At 30.2% G+C, this 19,229-nt stretch overlaps 1 protein-coding gene across 1 annotated transcript in view; it reads right to left on the reverse strand.

Moving 5' to 3' along the window:
- The window catches only part of LOC145239992 (nucleolar pre-ribosomal-associated protein 1-like), a 142,866-nt gene that overhangs the window by 36,322 nt on the left and 87,315 nt on the right, over window positions 1-19,229 (reverse strand). Inside the window, exons 20-24 of the mRNA XM_080103575.1 lie at window positions 17,904-18,050; window positions 15,718-15,977; window positions 12,146-12,213; window positions 5,930-6,105; window positions 3,618-3,728 (exon numbers count right to left, since the gene is read on the reverse strand). Of these exons, the coding sequence (XP_079959701.1) occupies window positions 3,618-3,728; window positions 5,930-6,105; window positions 12,146-12,213; window positions 15,718-15,977; window positions 17,904-18,050 (762 nt within the window). The remainder of the gene's footprint in view (window positions 1-3,617; window positions 3,729-5,929; window positions 6,106-12,145; window positions 12,214-15,717; window positions 15,978-17,903; window positions 18,051-19,229) is intronic.

Below are 19,229 nucleotides of genomic sequence, written 5' to 3' on the forward strand. Positions count from 1 at the left end.
AAGTTGTCAAAAAACAAATATATAAAAAATAAATGTTATCAAAGGCAAGATAAGTTATTTTTCTACCAAACTGGATATATTTTTCGGGTTTTTATTCAATGTAACATGTTTATTCAGCTCGAAAAGCATACAGTGTTTACCGATGTATTGGAAAATTCAAAATGGCGCCCGACACTCTCTTTAACACGGTAAGTTCAGGAAAAGATGTTATAAATAATAAATTATACAAAATACTGCTAGAAACTCGCTCAATATATGTTACCGTGACATATTTTGACATATATTCGGTGTTTTTTTAATAGTATTTTGTCAAGTTTATTATTTATAACAACTTTTCCCGAACTTATACTGTTAAAGAGAGTGTCGGGCGCCATTTTGAATTTTGCAATACCTCGGTAAACACTGCATGTTTTTCGAGCTGAATAAACATGTTACATTGAATAAAAACAAAATAAATTACCCAGTTTGGTAGAAAAGTAACTTATCTTGCCTTTAATAATATCTGTTTGTTATATATTTGTTTTTTGACAACTTTTTCGAATCTATGTGTACAGTAATACAAACCCGAAAATGCATATTTGCATTTCATTATGTAAACTTTTATACATTGGTTTCAAAAATTAAATTCTATAATTTTTTTTTTGTTAACTACCGGTTGGTACAATTTACCGCCCCATCCCTTTATATTTTTTTTCTTTTTGTCTTTTTTAGCGGATTATTTTCAATTAATTATCCAAATAAGTGACTAGCTTTAAAACAAAATTTAATAGTAAATTATTTGTTTACAGATAAACTGAATTTTCTAATATGGCCCAAAGTCCAAAAAAAAAGTCTTTTTGAAGATGATGAGTTGAAAGCCATTTGCAAAGTCTGTCAAACTAAAATATCGCGAGGAATAAAACCATCTAACATGACCACAACCAACATGTTAAAACATTTAACTATGAAGCATCCAAATAAATTGGAGGAGCAAAATAAAAAAGAAAAGGAACAAAAAATTACCAACTAGTCACTCAGAACAGTTTTATTAGTGAGGGTCGAAATCGCAGTGTCTTCTTTTTTTTTTGCCTACGTCACCATCTAGGTGTCACCATTTTTTTTTAACCCTCCTTAACTTCAAAGAGTAAATACAATATATACAACTAAAAAAATAATTTTTAAAAATGCTGATTCCATTCATGAAAAATTCTTTTAACTAGAAATTAAAACTTAGGTAAAAGATAGCTGACTGATAGCAACAGGAGCACTGGTTAACTACTGAACCACGTGGAAAGGTGTGGGGGGAGGAAAAAAAGGAAATTAAATGATGATAATAAATTATGATAACCGTCTTTGAAAGGCACTAAACTCCTAAAATTTACTTCTTTAAAATTTTAGGCGGCACTCCCCGGCGATTTTAAAGCACTCTCTCTCTCTCTCTCAAAAAAAAAAAAAAAAAAGATTTAATTTTTAAGTTTGGGAAAGATATATTTATTATAACCAAATTCCTGTATGAAGACTGGATCTACTTTATTGGACGTTAATTTGTGAGATAAGTAATTTTTCAATGTTTAATATGTTTTTAAAGTTTCAATTATCAATTAAATTTTTTTAATTGCATTTATTTTTCAATTCATTTAAAAAAAACAGGGTTTTAAATGTATTTTTCAAGAAGTCTAATAAAAAAAAATCACTTAATTTTTAATTTCGACAACCCTGAGAATTTAATTATTAAAAAAATATTGAAATGTGACATTTTTTTATTTAACGTTTCTATTAGTTCAATTAATTTTCTTTCAATAATTCATTTCACTCAACAAACTTCACCATTTTTTGGGTTTTTTTTATCTTTTTCTGTAATTTTGGTAATTATGTTTGCTCAATTTTATCTAGTATTTCATTTGTTTTTTATAGTGGTATCATTTTTATATGTGTTCCTTTGATATACCCTATTTCAAAATTAGTTTGGCTAAACTTATTCTTCACGTTAGAAACAACGTGTAAAAGCAATGAAAATGTAAGAAAAAATAATAGGTGTTAACTACTCCTTGTGAATTATGGAGGTCTGAAGAACTGCTGTCACAAATACAACTATCAATAGCTAAACAAAAAATCGTTTTTGAAATTCCTTTAATTGTAACTTTTCGTTATACCTACCTTTTGGTATAAAACACAAAAACTTTCGATTAATGGTATTTCTCATATATGATCGTTAACTTTGGAAAAGTTATTTTGTATCTACGGCGCCATGTCACGTGGTATATTGTTTTTTTTTCATTACGCACGTTCATTTATAAATTATTAAATCAAATATTTATCTTTTTTATATTTAATTAGTATATATTTTCTTTCTCTTCCGCTATATTTTTTTATTTAATTCATTAAATCTGTTAATTATGAGGACCAAAATAATGAATCGTGTGTATTTATTCTCTAATTTTCTTGTTTTTGTTCTGTTATATAAATTCTATTTTATTTGTTTTTTCTCTGAAGGATAAATTCTATTTTCTTTGAGTTTTTTTTTCTCTATTCCAATTAAGTAAAATAAATTTTGCTAATTTTTCCGTTTAGTTTACTATATAATAATTTTATTTAAATCAAAACACGACGGTGTAGACATAAAATATCTCTTCCAAAGTAAGGGAACATATTTGGGAACTACCGACTATAAGTATAAAACTACCTGGTATATTTCAAAACAATAAATTCCCTAGGAATCGGACTTGGTATCGGAATCGTTAATATTTTCCTGGAATCGGAATCGTATAAAAATTAGGAATCGTCCCAACACTAGTGGAAAATTTAATGAAAAACAAATAATTCCGTTTACGGTGTAACACACAAAGTAACAAAAAGAAGAAAGAAATCATCGTGAGTCAGTAACATGCAACAACAGTCTGTCTGTGTTCTCCACGCAGACTACTTTTATGCAGTCGAGCAGCGAGATTTTGCATCACTTTGCAAGATCACTCGTCATAAAATTTATGGGTGCCACCATCTTGATTCTTTTCCTCCCTGCCCTCCCTCACACATGTGGATGCATTAGCAGTAAGCCTTTTTCTTGGTTTCCATAATTTTTTTTTCTTTTTTTTTTTACACGGTGGTCACCACTTATCAAGGCCCAGAAGCCACTCAGGGATAAGGGTTATTGCAAGTACAGTACGTTAGTGTGGAGATTTAATGAAGTGTTTACTTAAGAGGGCGGTTCATTAGGAATTTGTTAACGTTGGACTTGAAGACATCCAAGTTGTAGTCAGGTGGGAAGCAGGCAGACGACATATCAACCCTTTTCAGGTTATTTATTGCCAAATCTAGTAATTTTGAGAAAAAAATTATGCATCAAGTTGTTTCTACCTGCAAATATTTATTCATCGTTTTTGGGTTGATTGTTTTGTACAGGATATTTTTTTTGGCTTTGCAGAACATGATTGAGTTTTGCAAAGAACTGGAAAATAACAATAACAGTGTTTGGTGCACTTTAGGTCAGAAATCTTCAGACAGTCTTATTTGGTAGCAGAGAAAAAACTAATGATAAACAAAAAAGTAATGGAATAAGTAATAATAATAATAATAATAGTAATAATAATAATAAAAACCCAAGTTCTCTTGTCAAGGAACAATAAAATACTTCAACTTACCACAAGTGGATAGAGTGGCACTGTAAGCTCCCATCAGAACATACAGATGACCTTCAGCACAACAGTCGGGTTGGCGTTCAATTATCATCAGTAAAATATCAACAAGAAGTTCTGAAAAAAGAAGAAAATGGATGTTGCAATGTTTTCAGTTTGTCACATATACATCATGCAGATGTTTCTTTGTGGAGAGAACATTAGACGACCAACAAAGGGTTTCACGTTTACAATGTTAAACACTAGTTTTGGGACAATTAACTGGAATCGGAAAAGGTATCAGAATTGGGAAATTTTGTGCATGTTTTCCGAAGCCAAAATGATTCTTATAGTTATCTTTTTTTTTTTGATTCTGTTTAAAATAAAACCCTTCACTGCTGGTAGTAATAATAAAAGAGTAATTTTTTATGAATTTTAAACTACCAATAATAATAATATAATTTTTTATGAATTTTAAACTACCAATAATAATAATAATATAATTTTTTATGAATTTTAAACTACCAATAATAATAATATAATTTTTTATGAATTTTAAACTACCAATAATAATAATATAATTTTTTATGAATTTTAAACTACCAATAATAATAATATAATTTTTTATGAATTTTAAACTATCAATAATAATAATATATTTTTTTATGAATTTTAAACTACCAATAATGATATAATTTTTTATGAATTTTAAACTACCAATAATAATAATATAATTTTTTATGAATTTTAAACTACCAATAATAATAATATATTTTTTTATGAATTTTAAACTACCAATAATAATAATATAATTTTTTATGAATTTTAAACTACCAATAATAATATAATTTTTTTATGACTGTTAAACTACCAATAATAATAATATATTTTTTTATGAATTTTAAACTACCAATAATAATATAATTTTTTATGAATTTTAAACTACCAATAATAATAATATAATATTTTATGAATGTTAAACTACCAATAATAATATAATTTTTTATGGATTTTAAACTACCAATAATAATAATATAATGCTATAATCTAGAAATGCCCTCCCCCGCCCCCTGCCTCATCTCACCAGAAGTGTATCTTTACGTTTGAGAAAATATGTGCACATTTAACACGTTTTTACGATAATCGGGGAAAAAAAGCAACTTTATACTTAAATATTTAAGGATTTATGAATAATCGGTATCGGTAAAAAATATTGGAATCGTCCCATCATTATGAAATACTATTGATCGTTACATTCACAATGTTTCGGCCGATAAAAAAGGTGGCGAATTACAGCGACTGAAACAAGTGTGAATATAACTAAACTGGTATGCAAAAAAAAAAAAAAAAAAAAAAATTAATTACATTGCTGGCGTAAACATCGGGGGAAAAATCCAAATTGATTGCAAAAACGACAAATGAATATATAGACTAGGAGCAGGGGTGGGAGGCATGTTCCTTTTATGATAAAAAAAAAAACTGCCTTGGATCAGTCAAAGTACAGGGTGGCCCACTTAAAAATAGCCCGACCTCTCTAATCTTTCTCTTAACAACCAACTGACACCACAAGACAAAATACAATTTCTTTTCCAACAAGATGGCGCTACATGTCACACGTCTGACAGATCACCGACACAAATTCATGACGTTTACGGAAGAGAGAACAATAAGTAAAGGGTTATGGCCACCACGTCTCTCGGACTTGTCATCATGTGATTTTTATCTTTGGGGGACTTTAAAACAAAAAAAAAATTTATGCAAATAATCCTCACAATCTAGACCAACTAAAGGAAAACGTTACCAACGCTATCAGGAGAATCACCAGAGAAGATCTACATGCAATATCTGCAAACGTTGTTAAACGTGGCCAGAAATGCATGGATGTCAACGGAGAGCACTTCCAGCATCTTTTCTAACACTACACGTAATTTAAACAATAAAAGAATGTTCCTCCTCTCTACTACATTTTCTCCGCTACTTTTAAGAGGGCCACCCCGTATTAGAGTTAATTACTGGCAATAAGTTACTGCAACCCTCAGTTCCAGTCTTCTTCTACAGAGTCGTTATCACAACTTTTTTGTGAAACAGACAGCACAACCCTTGTTAGCAGTTGTTCTGTTTCAACCTTACCCTAATTTGTTATTTGACCCCCAGTAGGTGGGGGGTAGGGTGGGGGGGACGCAAGGAGTATTCCTTTGCAACCCAAGAAGCTTATGCGATCACTTCACTGTCGGAATAAGTTTTTCCGACAACTGGAAACTGTAGCTCGACGCATTCAACCCAAATTAACAAATGTTAATCTGGTTCAACGTCTCAAATATTTATTATGTTGAACTTACCTTTTGACACAGGAGATTCATTTCCCAGGATGACCGGTAGAAAACTAGAGTGACCAATCAACATCTGGTGAAGCTCCTTAAGGCTTGGAGAAATGGTTGCGCCACTGGACTCTGCGTACACTTTTGGAATCAGGTGATTCACCAAGCGCAACACTCGACAGTCCGAATAATAAATCCTGCAAAGAAAAATCAATTCGATGAGTTATTCAATATTTCATAACTAGAATGAAGAAAACTGTTGGAAATATAGAAATTATTCAATCAGCCACCGGCCTATTCCTAGTTGGCAATGAAGTGTTTAGATTTTTGTTATTTTCATTACATTTGAAATTTGGTACGAGTCCTTGACTTGCAAAGCAATTAGAGCAGCTTTTTACGAAGTGCTTTCAATAAGTTTCCAGACTTTTTTCATATGGGAACAGTATACACAGAAAACTCTAGTCCCTTTCAAAGTAATCTCCTCTGGCTGCAATGCACTTGTACCATTCCAAAAACTTCTGGAAGGCTCCATGGAAGCTCTTGTGTGAGTGTGTCAATGCGCCTCATCACAGCCTCTTTCATTTCACTTGTCTCAAAACGACAACCTCTAAGGTTCTCCTTGAGCTTCGGAAATAACAAAAAGCCACAAAGAGCAAAATCTGTACTATAGGAAGATGAGGAACTGTCTGGATGCTCATCTTGGTGAAATACTCTGTGACAAGAATGGAGCACTCTTAGAACAAACTTGGTGCAAATCTTTCACATCTTCAGTCCGAAGTGGTCCTAGACGTTGTATCAAAGTTTACAGTTACCCAAAGGTGCTGAGTTCAATCCTGAACGAAGGCAGTGAAAATGACCATTCAAAACAGAGAATCAGCAACTATGTCCCAGAGCCTAGCTGGAGTCCGAACACGGTACCCCCGTAATAATAATAAAGGGTTGGGCTCGAGACTCCTAACAAATGGTTCCCCAGTTCGATACAATACACCTGATGAAGGCCTGAGGGCAAAACGGCCGAAACGTTGTGACTATAACAACCAAGATGAGGAAGTCAGTCCGACAATCTCAATAAAAAAAAAAAAAATCTTAAGTCCCTCACGAATAATTGCGCGTAGTTCCCACACAAGTGAAACGGTCACATTTGCGAGTGAATTTTCAAAGTGGCAACTAAAAAATGAAACGCTTATCTGGCGATTGTATTTCTTTCACTGACAATCTTCCAAAGCCAACTACTGAGTAAAAAATATCTTTTCAACATTTTTTTTTTTAATATATAAAACGAATTAAATTAAATTATTTAAACAATAAAAGTTTAATAGAACAACATACTCTTATTTTTAACGAAGGCTGTTTAAAAAAAAATCTGAAGAAATTTGAATGTTTATGGCTTCAAGTATCAAACTTAAATTTGGTGTATATATTTAGAATTATAATTATTTAAAAAAACACAGAAAAATCTTTATGATGTACATACTCATCACAGAACGAACATATCATATTCTAAAAATCATGTGGGTTTGGTTAGTAACTTTTCTATTAGATAGAAAATGAAAATATTTAGTTGTCAAAGGTCAACTAAAGATAAGGTTGTCCGTAGAGCCCTGCACATTTTTATCAAGTTTCAAACAGAATTTTATTGTATATCATTCTTCTAAAGTGGCCTCATGTCCTGCTGTGATTGTTACATGATAAGGGCTGTCCCCTTTTCATGTAAGTATAAAAAATAGAGAGATTAAGTTAAAATGAAAATGAAATAGCATAGAAAAAAATTCGAACCTCGTAATTTAGGTTTAGAAATAGATTACGAGAGAATTAGCAATGGAATGTGAAAACAAACCATTGTTTAGCTTAGAGATAAAATAGTTTCAAGAAAAGAATGTGCGTTGTCAATTCTGTTATGAAAAATTCAATTGAGGAATGCAACTACAAGATAATATAATAAACATGTTTTTAACATATTGGGAAAATAGGTTACTGGGAATATAGGTTAAAATTCCTTTTGTAAACAAAGGCAAAAATTTTGGACACGCATTTCCAGAACACATGAAAGAAGACACATGTTTTAACATGTGCATGACGTCATGGAAAACGGGAAGTTCTCGATATAGTTAGAAACTTAAGAGAAACTGAGGGAGAGTCAGAGGGAGTTTGAGGACGACAGACAATAGTCTGCAGTTGGGATTCAAACGTCTAGAAGCGAGACGGTCACTTTTGAAAATTAGAATGTGAAGCTTTGAATTCTTGACTCTGAAAACCACGACCGGTCGGTAGAAGAAATAAACCCATCATGTGTTTTTATAAACGTCGTCTTTGTGTTATAATTCTACCAAAAGGTAAAGTGAAAATTGTTATTATATGTCTTGTATATCATGTGGTTTAAAATGTCTTTACATACACATCTTACATACACAATATGAACACTAAGACTGTCTCAACACTATCTCTTCACTCAAAGAGCTTCAACAAATTCTAAGTATAAACATTTTATAAATATGAATCTCGTTATAACACAAACAACATCCCTCCACACAACATCACTTGTAGTAAGACTCTCTTAATAAGACTAGCAATACACATGAAAAAATTGAAATAGCTTGAAATATTTCAATATTGGTATGCATAGAAAGAGTTTGATGAGCTAAGAAAGAATCTTTTTAATTTTTTAAAATCTGATTAAAATTAAGGAAGTTATAGCTATTTTTGTGCCTCACACGTTTGGATATTTTTCCTTCTTTAAGACCATATGCGTTTCGTCACATTTTTTACACTACTTTTTCAGTAAAAATGTCATATCTTTGTTAAAACACAAGACTAAGAAATGAAATTTACCATATAAGTGTATTTTTGTACAAGGAATCAGAATATGCAACTGAAAATCTCCCAAAGTTTATGGTTTCCAAATAATCTGCAGTAAATGTGCATAAATATGCAGCAATTCCTTTAAAATGCCATGTATCCATAAACAGAAAAGAAGTTGGAGAACTCAAAGTTGAATTGTAATGTGCTTTATGTACAAAAAACTTAAATCTAAACATAGGACCATTTAAAAATGAATATATTGCAATATTTCTTTGGTATTATTGTAGATTAACACCTTCTGTTTAACCCCACTCAACTCCTTCTGACCACCCCTCCAAAATGTGATTCTACCTTTTTAGGAAATTATGTATAAAATGCCATGAAAAACTTTAATGAAAGATAAACAAATTATTTTAGAATTGAATGTAAAATAATTTCCTATTACAGTTCATTCTAGCATTTTAGGGCAGTTAACTGTTTTTTTTTCTATGGGAAAATATGCATGCTTTTTTTTTTTTTTTTTAAAGATGATTATGTGTAGTTTTAAGAGGGTTTGCATTACTATACACATAGATTCGAAAAAGTTGTCAAAAAAACAAATATATAACAAATAAATGTTATCAAAAGCAAGTTACTTTTCTACCCAACTGGATAATTTTTTAGTGTTTTTATTTAATGTAACATGTTTATTCAGCTTGAAAACAGTGTATACCGATGTTTTGGAAAATTTAAAATGGTGCCCGACTCTCTTGAAATGGTAAGTTTGGGGAAAAGAGTTAAAAATAAAAAAGTAGACAAAATACTGCTAGAAACTCGCTCAATATATTTTACCGTGACATAGGCTGACATATATTCGGTCAGTTTTTAACAGTATTTTGTATATTTGTTTTTTATTTTTAACTCCTTTTTTCAAACTTACCGTGTCAAAGAGAGTCGGGCCGGGCGCCATTTTTAATTTTCCAATACATCGGTAAACACTGTACGTTTTTCGACCTGAATAAACATGTTACATTAAATAAAAACACTAGAAAATTATCCAGTTAGGTAGAAAAGTAACTTATCTTGCCTTTGATAACATTTATTTGTTATATATTTGTTTTTTGACAACTTTTTCGAATCTATGTATGAACGAGATTTTGATACTTATTTTGATTTTGAAAAAAAACATTTGTGGCTGTTCGCAGTAAAACATTGTTTTAATTCGCTGTTCAAAACTAATTTAAAGAATAAAAGTGCATGCAAGCTATATATCTACAAAAGTTTTTGTTTTTTTAACCATGTTTTTAAATTTGACGAGAAATGTGAGAAATTGCAACAGATTAATAATGCCGAATTGGTTGGGATTGTTGTTATTATACATTCTGAAAACCGAATAGTTCTAAACTAATGTTATTCTGATAACAAAATAGCTCTAATTAAACATAAGAACATTTATATTCATATTTTCATGTTTTTCTTAATTCGTTCTTGAATAAAAATTAAAGAACGCGTGTTGTTTACACTGTGCTATCGCTGATTCTACAGGCTGGAGCTGCTGCTGCTGCTAGTAATACTAACTTCATTTGACCAAATTCGAGAAATAGAAACAATTTTTTTTTCGGGTAGGTCCTTTTAAATTATCAATTACCGCGGTCCTACTCAACATAAAACAATACTTTTAATTGATAAAGATAGTAAAAAGATTGATTTACTTACTACTGGGTGTCCGAAGAATTTTTTTTTCAAAATGTTCAATACTCGTCATATTAAAGTCTTATTTTTAACACGACAAAAAAAGAAATGGTCAAAAATATTTCGGACACTTGACAGTATTAAGATTAACACCTCTTCTGATTGGTTCCCAAATTTCATGACGAAATTCTTCATACAATCATGGTACGGACCTTTAGAAAACAGGGGGGGGGTCATTATAAAACCTTACCGAAAACGCCATTTAATGACGTTCACATTTTTATCACTTTATTTGCTTAAAACTCTTAAAATATATAATGTACATTCATATTTATTAATTCATTTGAAAGTATATTCATTTCCGAACAAAACAGTAGTAATTTGAAGACTTGAAGTGCTTTGGTTTAAAAAATAAGGCTATTTTAGTAGAACTACCTTGAAATCTGTGATTATCCAAAGCGTTTTTTCGTCCGTGTGTACTACTAATAAGACTCTCTAACATGCACTTTTAACAAAGAAGAATAACAACGAATAATAACAACAAAAACAATAATAATGAAAAACCATTATATAACATAATAATCAAGCTTTAGTAAGGTGTATTCCTATTCCTGCTGTAGCTGTTTATTTAAACCTAAAATCACAAAACTAGTCGGTCATCTCATAAGATGTATAGCAATAACATTCGCACGAGTTTTTAAATGGCTGTCCAAATAAAGTCTGAAAACTTCTTGAACGCACCTCATACATATAACATCTGGCATTCACAAATGGTTGCCGATAATAATAGAGAAGCAGAGGTTTGTTATTTAATTGTGCTGTAGTTATGGTAAAAACATAGAAGTCATCAAGAAAGGTTAAAAAAAAAAAAGACAGCTAAGTTTCTTCTGTTCCTCGTTTGAGAACAGATCCAAACTATTTTAAAAACTGTTTGTGAATTTTTAAGATAAGGATTGCTAAATTTTTGAGATAAGGATTGCTAATTTGCATTATTTAGACTACTCGTCTCATCTGCTCATCCAGAGGTCGGACAGATTTTCAATGTTTATTTTACAGAGACTTTTAAAAGGCCTTCTCCAAACACAATTTAAGTTTTCAGAACAAAACTTGGGGGGGTTTGTTTTACAATCTTCAGCGATTCAAGAAAGTGGTAAAAAAAAAAAAAAATCAAATATACAACAAATAAATGTAACCAAAGCCAAAAAAACTTACTTTGTAATCTACCTGCATCATATTTTTGGCGTTTTTAAGCAGTTTAAAATTTCATCTCAAATATTAACTCTTTACAGCTTTTAAATTTCAAACCAAGATGGCTGCCATCTTGTCCATTTTTGGGGGTTTGCCTGGCCTCATTTTTAGTTATCACAATTTTTTCTTTTTTGAAGGGGGAGGCGTCATTAGAGAGTCCCGTTTGCACAAGGAAAGTTGTTTTTTTTTTTAGGGTGGGGGTCATTTTTATTTATTTTTAATATTTTGACACAAATTTTTACTCGACATAAAGGCAAGAAATCGTCCATATTTTCAACAATTTTTCAAGGTAATAATAGAAATAAAGCCTTTTCAAGGCAAAAGTCGAAATTCAATAAAGGCCAAGAAGTCAGTTTGTTTGAATACATCATACAAAATATTTTGCATCTGTTTGATTTTTTATTGTCAAGAAATCCTCAAAGAATCATTTTTGAAATCAGAAATGAGGCTCAAATTTTTCAATTTTGATTTTTCTGATTCCTAATTCAATTTAACAACCAAACATCTTATTTATCTTACCTGAGTGAATTACGAATAAAAGACATCCAGTTTGAAAGAATGAGGTCATCATATTTGGGAGGAAGATCCTAAAGAGAAAAGACAATTTTAGTGTCACCAATGATGGCACTCACAAAAGTGCAGCTATTCACAAACTTTAATTTGTAAAAATTAAATATTTAAAAAATATTTAAGAATTTGAACAAAAAGATTATTAAAATATAAATGCAGGAGCATTAATTGATAATTAATTAATTAATGATAAATTAATAAATAATAAATTTAAATCAATAAAAAATTAATTAATCATAAATGAATTAATAATAAATTAATAATAAATCAATTAATAATAAATCAATTAATAATAAATCAATAATAAATTAATCAATAATAAATTAATTAATAATAAATCAAAAAATAAAAATAGTTTGTTCTGTTGTTTTGCAACACAAAATGTCCTAATAAAGCCCAGATTAATTCTTATTTTTAAAACGGATCAAAATTAATTTTTCTTAAATTTTATCTTTAGAATTGACTTGGCATTGCCTAGGGGCATGTCTAAGGTTCATACAGAATTTCCATGTCCATTTTCAGGTACTTTTCACAGCATTCTCCAGACAAAATTCCAAGTTTTAACAACAAAATTTGAAATATAAACAATAGCATCATAACCAAAAACTAATACTTTAATTAATATTTCCAAATTATTTTAATAGTATTTATTTCGATTCTGAATTTCACTACGGTTACATCCATAAAGTATATGGATAAGATTTATGATAAAGGGAGGTAACTCTTGTATCAACAGCACCCGAAATATGACAATGGATTTCAAAAGAATGTATTTATTTTCATTTAATTTTAATATTTAACAAGATATTTTAATAGTATTTAATTAATGTTTGAAAAATATTTTGATAGTATTTTAATTAATATTTGAAAAATATTTTAATAGTACTTAAATAGTTGAAAAATATTTTAAGAGTATTTTTATTAATAGTTAGAAAATATTTGAAGAGTATTTTTTATTAATATTTGGAAAATATTTTAAGAGTATTTTTAATAATAGTTAGAAAATATTTTAAGAATATTTTTTTTATTAATCTTTGGAAGATACTTTAATAATATCTTTCTTAATATTTAGAAAATATTTTAATAGTATTTTAATTAATATTTGAAAAACATTTTAATAGTATTTATTCTGATTTTATTTTTAATATTCCGACACAAACTTTTGTGCTTATGCAGTTTAGTAATGATACTAAAGAAAGAAAAATCTCTTTGATGTACTTGTCTCTTATGTAATAAAATTCTCATAACAAAAAAAAAATCGCTTAATTGTCAAAAAGTAAATATCGTACACCAAAAATCATGTAAATTGATGAAGTAGTTTTATTTTTATAAAGAAAATCAAAATGTTCATGGCTTTCTAAACTATAAATGATTTGAAATTATCTCCCTTTCATTGCAAAATGGTGTTCCTATTAACACTGCCTCCCCACGGGGCAGAGTTAGACACCAGGGCCGTTTTTTAACGTGGAGAAAAGGAACAAAAATAAAAATTGTCTCAGTCGTGAAGGATTTCTCCTCCACTGAGAGAGAACAAGAAATTGAAATGCAGCATCTGAAGAACAGATACTACACTTTGATCTTGACCCGAAGGCCAAGGGGAGCTTGCAAAATGGTGTTGAGAGACGATTAAATATCATTTAGCTATAAAATTTGATTTATTATTTTTTTAATTAAATAAAATTATCCCGTTTCTGAATTTTTTAGATGAGGATTTCTTATTTGTATTATTGGATTCTTCGAACTACTGTTCTCATCTTATTTTTACGTTTCAGTTGATATAACCTACAACTTTCTTCAAGTCTATCTTGTTGAACTTTTTTTTTTTTTTTTTTTTTTTTATTACATTTTCACCCCAAACAAGGCACATTGCCACTTTAATGTAGGGGGCTACTATCAGGGGAAACATCTACTGGGGTACTATGTAGGGATTAGGGCAGCGAGATGTTGGTTCACGTTGCACTTGAACTTATGCATGTCAGTACAGTTGGGGAAGCAGTGACCTGGAATGGAATTCCAAAGTCTAGCAGTTCTGGGGAAGAAACTACTGGAGTAGAAAGATCTTTTACATCTAGGGATCTCTACAGTGTGGGGGTGGGATTTTGCAGCTTGTCGGGTCTGTCGAGGGTGTTCACGTCGTGGGGGCACAAGTGCTTGCAGTTCTTCAGAGCATTCACCATTATAATACTTGTAGAATAGGCAGAGGGATGCAACATTTCGACGATGGGACAGAGGCTGAAGTTTAGATCCCAGTTTAGGGCCTATCAGATTTGCGACTCTCTTTTGAACCCTGTCAAGGAGCGAGAGACTAGTAGCCGATGCACCGGCCCAAATATGACAGCAATACTCCATACATGGGCGAATAGTGGCCTTATAGAGGTACAGGATACTTTCGGGTGTTAGAGGCTTTCTAGCTGAACTTGGGAATGTTTCCGCAGTGGTTAGTGTACTTGGAAAAATCAATTGTAAAAGTGATATTCTCCGGAAGGTTGATGGGTGACCGAAAAATACAATTGCGAATTAGTTAGGACCTCTATCTAGTCACGAAACAAGAGCACGCTAAACCCGTGAAGTAAATAAAGGGTTCCGTTCAAAATTCAATCCAAATTCACGTGTTCGACAAGATACACCTTCAGAGGTTGTAAAGATGGCATTCAAGATGAGGACAATGTAGTCGAATGAAATGAAATAATGTGAACAATTATGCGAGTGAAATCTTTCTTGAAGTAGAAATACACAAATCTATTTAGAAAAATAAAAACATGCACGATAAGTTTACTTAGAAAAATACACCTTCTTTCTTAAGTCACCTCTACGCCAGACTGCATATGACCCTAGAGGTCAACCTATTTTTTAAATCATTGTTTATGTTCTAACATACTTTCCTATTAAAACATTTTGATATAAATAATCTATATATCTATAAAAGAGAAAGTGTGTGTGTGTCTGTGTACATTTCCCTACTCAATAACTCTGTCAATTTTCAATCTACAGACTCGAAATTTGATATACAGGGTACTGAGATTTTGGAAAATCATTGTAATCTGTTTTCGGCCAGAAATTTGATGATTAAGGGGTCGAAGTTCAACAATTTAACCTTTAAAACTCTACCAAACTTCTCCACCGATTTTGGGTCTAAACACTTGAAATTTTAGATATAGGTTCCTTGGACATGGATCTAACTTAATAACATAATTTGAGTCCAAAACAATAAATGTTAAGGGGTCATAATAGGGGTCAAAGTTAAAAAAAATTGACTGCTTTTTTTTTTTTTTGCTCAACATACACCTCCAAACACCCGGGCAACGCCGGGCTGAAATGCTAGTTTTATCTACAAATATTTATTTTGCCATAACATTATTTCTGGCATTCTATATTGACAAATTTTTAAATTAAATCAATCTCTTTATTATAATGCTCTGCTATACATTGAGTACTACTGAAATAAATTCTGGAAAATGGTCATTAAGTATCCGGATATGTATTTTGGCCATATATGCAAGTATATGTTTGTATGTACATACAATTAAATATTTCTCAAGATAGCCGAGTAGTTGTGACTCCAGTTCCTTGTCTTCAGGGGCACCTGCTCGAGCCTGGATACTGCTGAGGAAAGTTTTCATGCAGGCCTCAATTCGATAACGGGTTGCATCAACAGAGTGATCATTTATACTTTCTGCCCACTGGATAAGCGCCAAAAAAATCTTCAGTTTTGAGTGTGACATCGTGTGGTTTGAGTCAATCATTTCCTTGAATGAATCCAAGCCGGACATGCGTTTGTATCCTAAAAAAAATGACAAGACAGAAAATAAAAAAATTTTTTTTCATCAGTTTATGAGTCTTGGCTACTCATTTTTTTTTCAATTTCTTTATTTTTTTTAAACTGCTTTAATATGAGAGTTGTTTCAAAAGTAATGCACCTTATTTTTTAACTTAAAAAAAAAAAAAAGGTTCAGGAACTATGAAGACGGGAATAGTACAATTAAAACGAGCGATCATAGTTAATACTTTAGTGTTTTACCTTATTTTATAATGTTTCTTCATTCAAAAATACAGGTAGTGTAAAGTTTAAGAGTTAGAACGAAAAACAAAATGCTGGTTTCATCTAAGCCATAGTTGAGCCTTGAGAATCGTGTAAAAATTGAAAAATAAACAAAACATTGATAGAACATTACATTTTCGCATGATTTCTTTTGATATTTTGTTTAATTTTAGATTTTTGAAGAATTATCAAGGCTTAACTGTGACTATCCTGCTTTAACTCAACAGTATTTATACTATGATCATTTTTAAGTAAAAAAAACACTTTAAAATAAGTTAAAACATAACCTTATCTAGGTAGGTAGAAGAGTAACTTAGATTGTCTTTTGTAGCATTTATTTTTTTCACTACTTTTTTTGTTTTATTGGATATTCTGGAAAAACAACAATTCTCAAAAAAATTGCAAACACCAACTTTCAAAATGTTTGACGCTCAAATTGTAATTAATAATTCTCCAGAATATGAATCTCATTAAACAAATGACACCAACTCAATCGTTTCTCTAAACTTGACGCGGTCCCAACTAGTCGCGTCAATTTTGCTCTCATTCGAAAACAAACTTTCTGCACTTTTTATCTTGACAAAAATGCAAAACAATGCAAAGCAATGCTCATTTGCATAAGTGAACTCTGTTTATCGCAAAAATAAATAACAAGATGCTTTCTTGCAAGTGGAACGCTTTGGGTTCAATCCCTGATGGATGATACAGCACAAACCTTAATCTTTTACTTTGTAAAATCTGCATAATGGTTGTTAATGTTTTCTTTCTTTGTCCCACCTTTCGGTACTTGCACAGTTTAATCAAGACATTAAAAAAAGAAAATGGCAGAAAAAGGTTATATCGTACGTATCCATTTTAGACTGAACATCTCTGAAAAAAAATTTCACTTAATTTGATAGAGTAGTTTTTTTTTGTTTTTTTTTACAGCAGAAAAACACGTTTTTATGACACCCTGTTGAAAGTAGACATCTTGGAATTTTTTTAACATGCCACGGGGAGATAACTCCATGTAAAACGCTGATACTCCCTCCCCATCTTTAATACTAGCTTTTCTTCCTAAAAATCGAACCTTTTGCTCAGTATCATAGCAAATTGTTTTCTCGCTGTAAAATAACAAATACTTGATGAAATTAAGTGAAATTTTTTTTTTTTGGGGGGGGGGGGGAGAACTTCATTCCATAACGGATACGTACAATATAACCTTTTTTCAATATTTTCATGTCTTGATTAAACTGTACAAGTACTCACTTTTCATTTCTATCATATATCGCTTTTTTTTTTTTTAATGTCATTTCACCCCAAAGGCACAGAGCCACTTAATCGTGAGGGGCTATTACTTGGGACCAGATTTGCAGGGATACTATTTACCTTGTAATATCGCATAATGGTTGTTAACATTTTCTTTCTTATTTTTTCATTTCTATCTTTCTCTCATCCTGTTTTTTCATTTCTTTCGTTCAAATGTTCTTTTTTACCATTAGTTTTTCTTCCTATTTCGATTTTATATTTTGACTATAACAATTGTTGATTTCATCAAATTATGTTTTTTTTTTCGATATCAGAAGCACTAGAAGGTCAGAGGTTACATCAGCTGAAACATTGTGGTAAGAACATCCAAGATGTCATTCAAAATAATCTAAATCGTACAGAGAAGTGAATAGAACTTACCAGAAGCTTGCAGTCGTGCGAATAGATGCAGCAGCTGCAGACATTTTGAGAACGACTCGGTAGGTTCTGGATCATTTTCAGTCATCCATGGTGAAAGGTATTTGCACAAAGCCTTGCTGATCTTTCCAAGGCATTTTTTACTTTTATCTTAATAAAAACAAAAGAAATAAAAATAAAATTGCAGGAAAGTTCAAATTAGAAAAAAAAGCAAACATACAACAACGTAATAATTTTAAATAATAGCAAAGAGAAAAAGTTTAAATATACTTTATGGCATGTGCATCAATTCTATATTGTATACTAATATTATGCATTGTATACTAATATTACGCATTATATACTAATATTCTACATTGTATACTAATTACACATTATATACTAATATTACGCATTGTATACTAATATTACGCATTATATACTAATATTACGCATTATATACTAATATTCTACATTGTATACTAATTACACATTATATACTAATATTACGCATTGTATACTAATATTACGCATTATATACTAATATTACACATTATATACTAATATTACACATTCTATACTAATATTACGCATTGTATACTAATATTACACATTATATACTAATATTACACATTGTATACTAATATTACACATTATATACTAATATTACACATTATATACTAATATTACGCATTGTATACTAATATTACACATTCTATACTAATATTACGCATTGTATACTAATATTACACATTATATACTAATATTACACATTGTATACTAATATTACGCATTGTATACTAATATTACACATTGTATACTAATATTACACATTATATACTAATATTACACATTATATACTAATATTACGCATTGTATACTAATATTACACATTCTATACTAATATTACGCATTGTATACTAATATTACGCATTCTATACTAATATTACGCATTATATACTAATATTACACATTATATACTAATATTACACATTGTATACTAATATTACACATTATATACTAATATTACGCATTGTATACTAATATTACACATTGTATACTAATATTACGCATTATATACTAATATTACACATTATATACTAATATTACGCATTGTATACTAATATTACGCATTGTATACTAATATTACACATTGTATACTACTATTACGCATTGTATACTAATATTACGCATTGTATACTAATATTACACATTGTATACTAATATTACACATTGTATACTACTATTACGCATTATATACTAATATTACGCATTGTATACTAATATTACACATTGTATACTAATATTACACATTGTATACTAATATTACGCATTGTATACTAATATTAC

The sequence above is a fragment of the Euprymna scolopes genome, chromosome 19 (genome assembly GCF_053919585.1).
Source record: "Euprymna scolopes isolate OS-2025 chromosome 19, ASM5391958v1, whole genome shotgun sequence".
NCBI lineage: Eukaryota > Metazoa > Mollusca > Cephalopoda > Sepiida > Sepiolidae > Euprymna > Euprymna scolopes.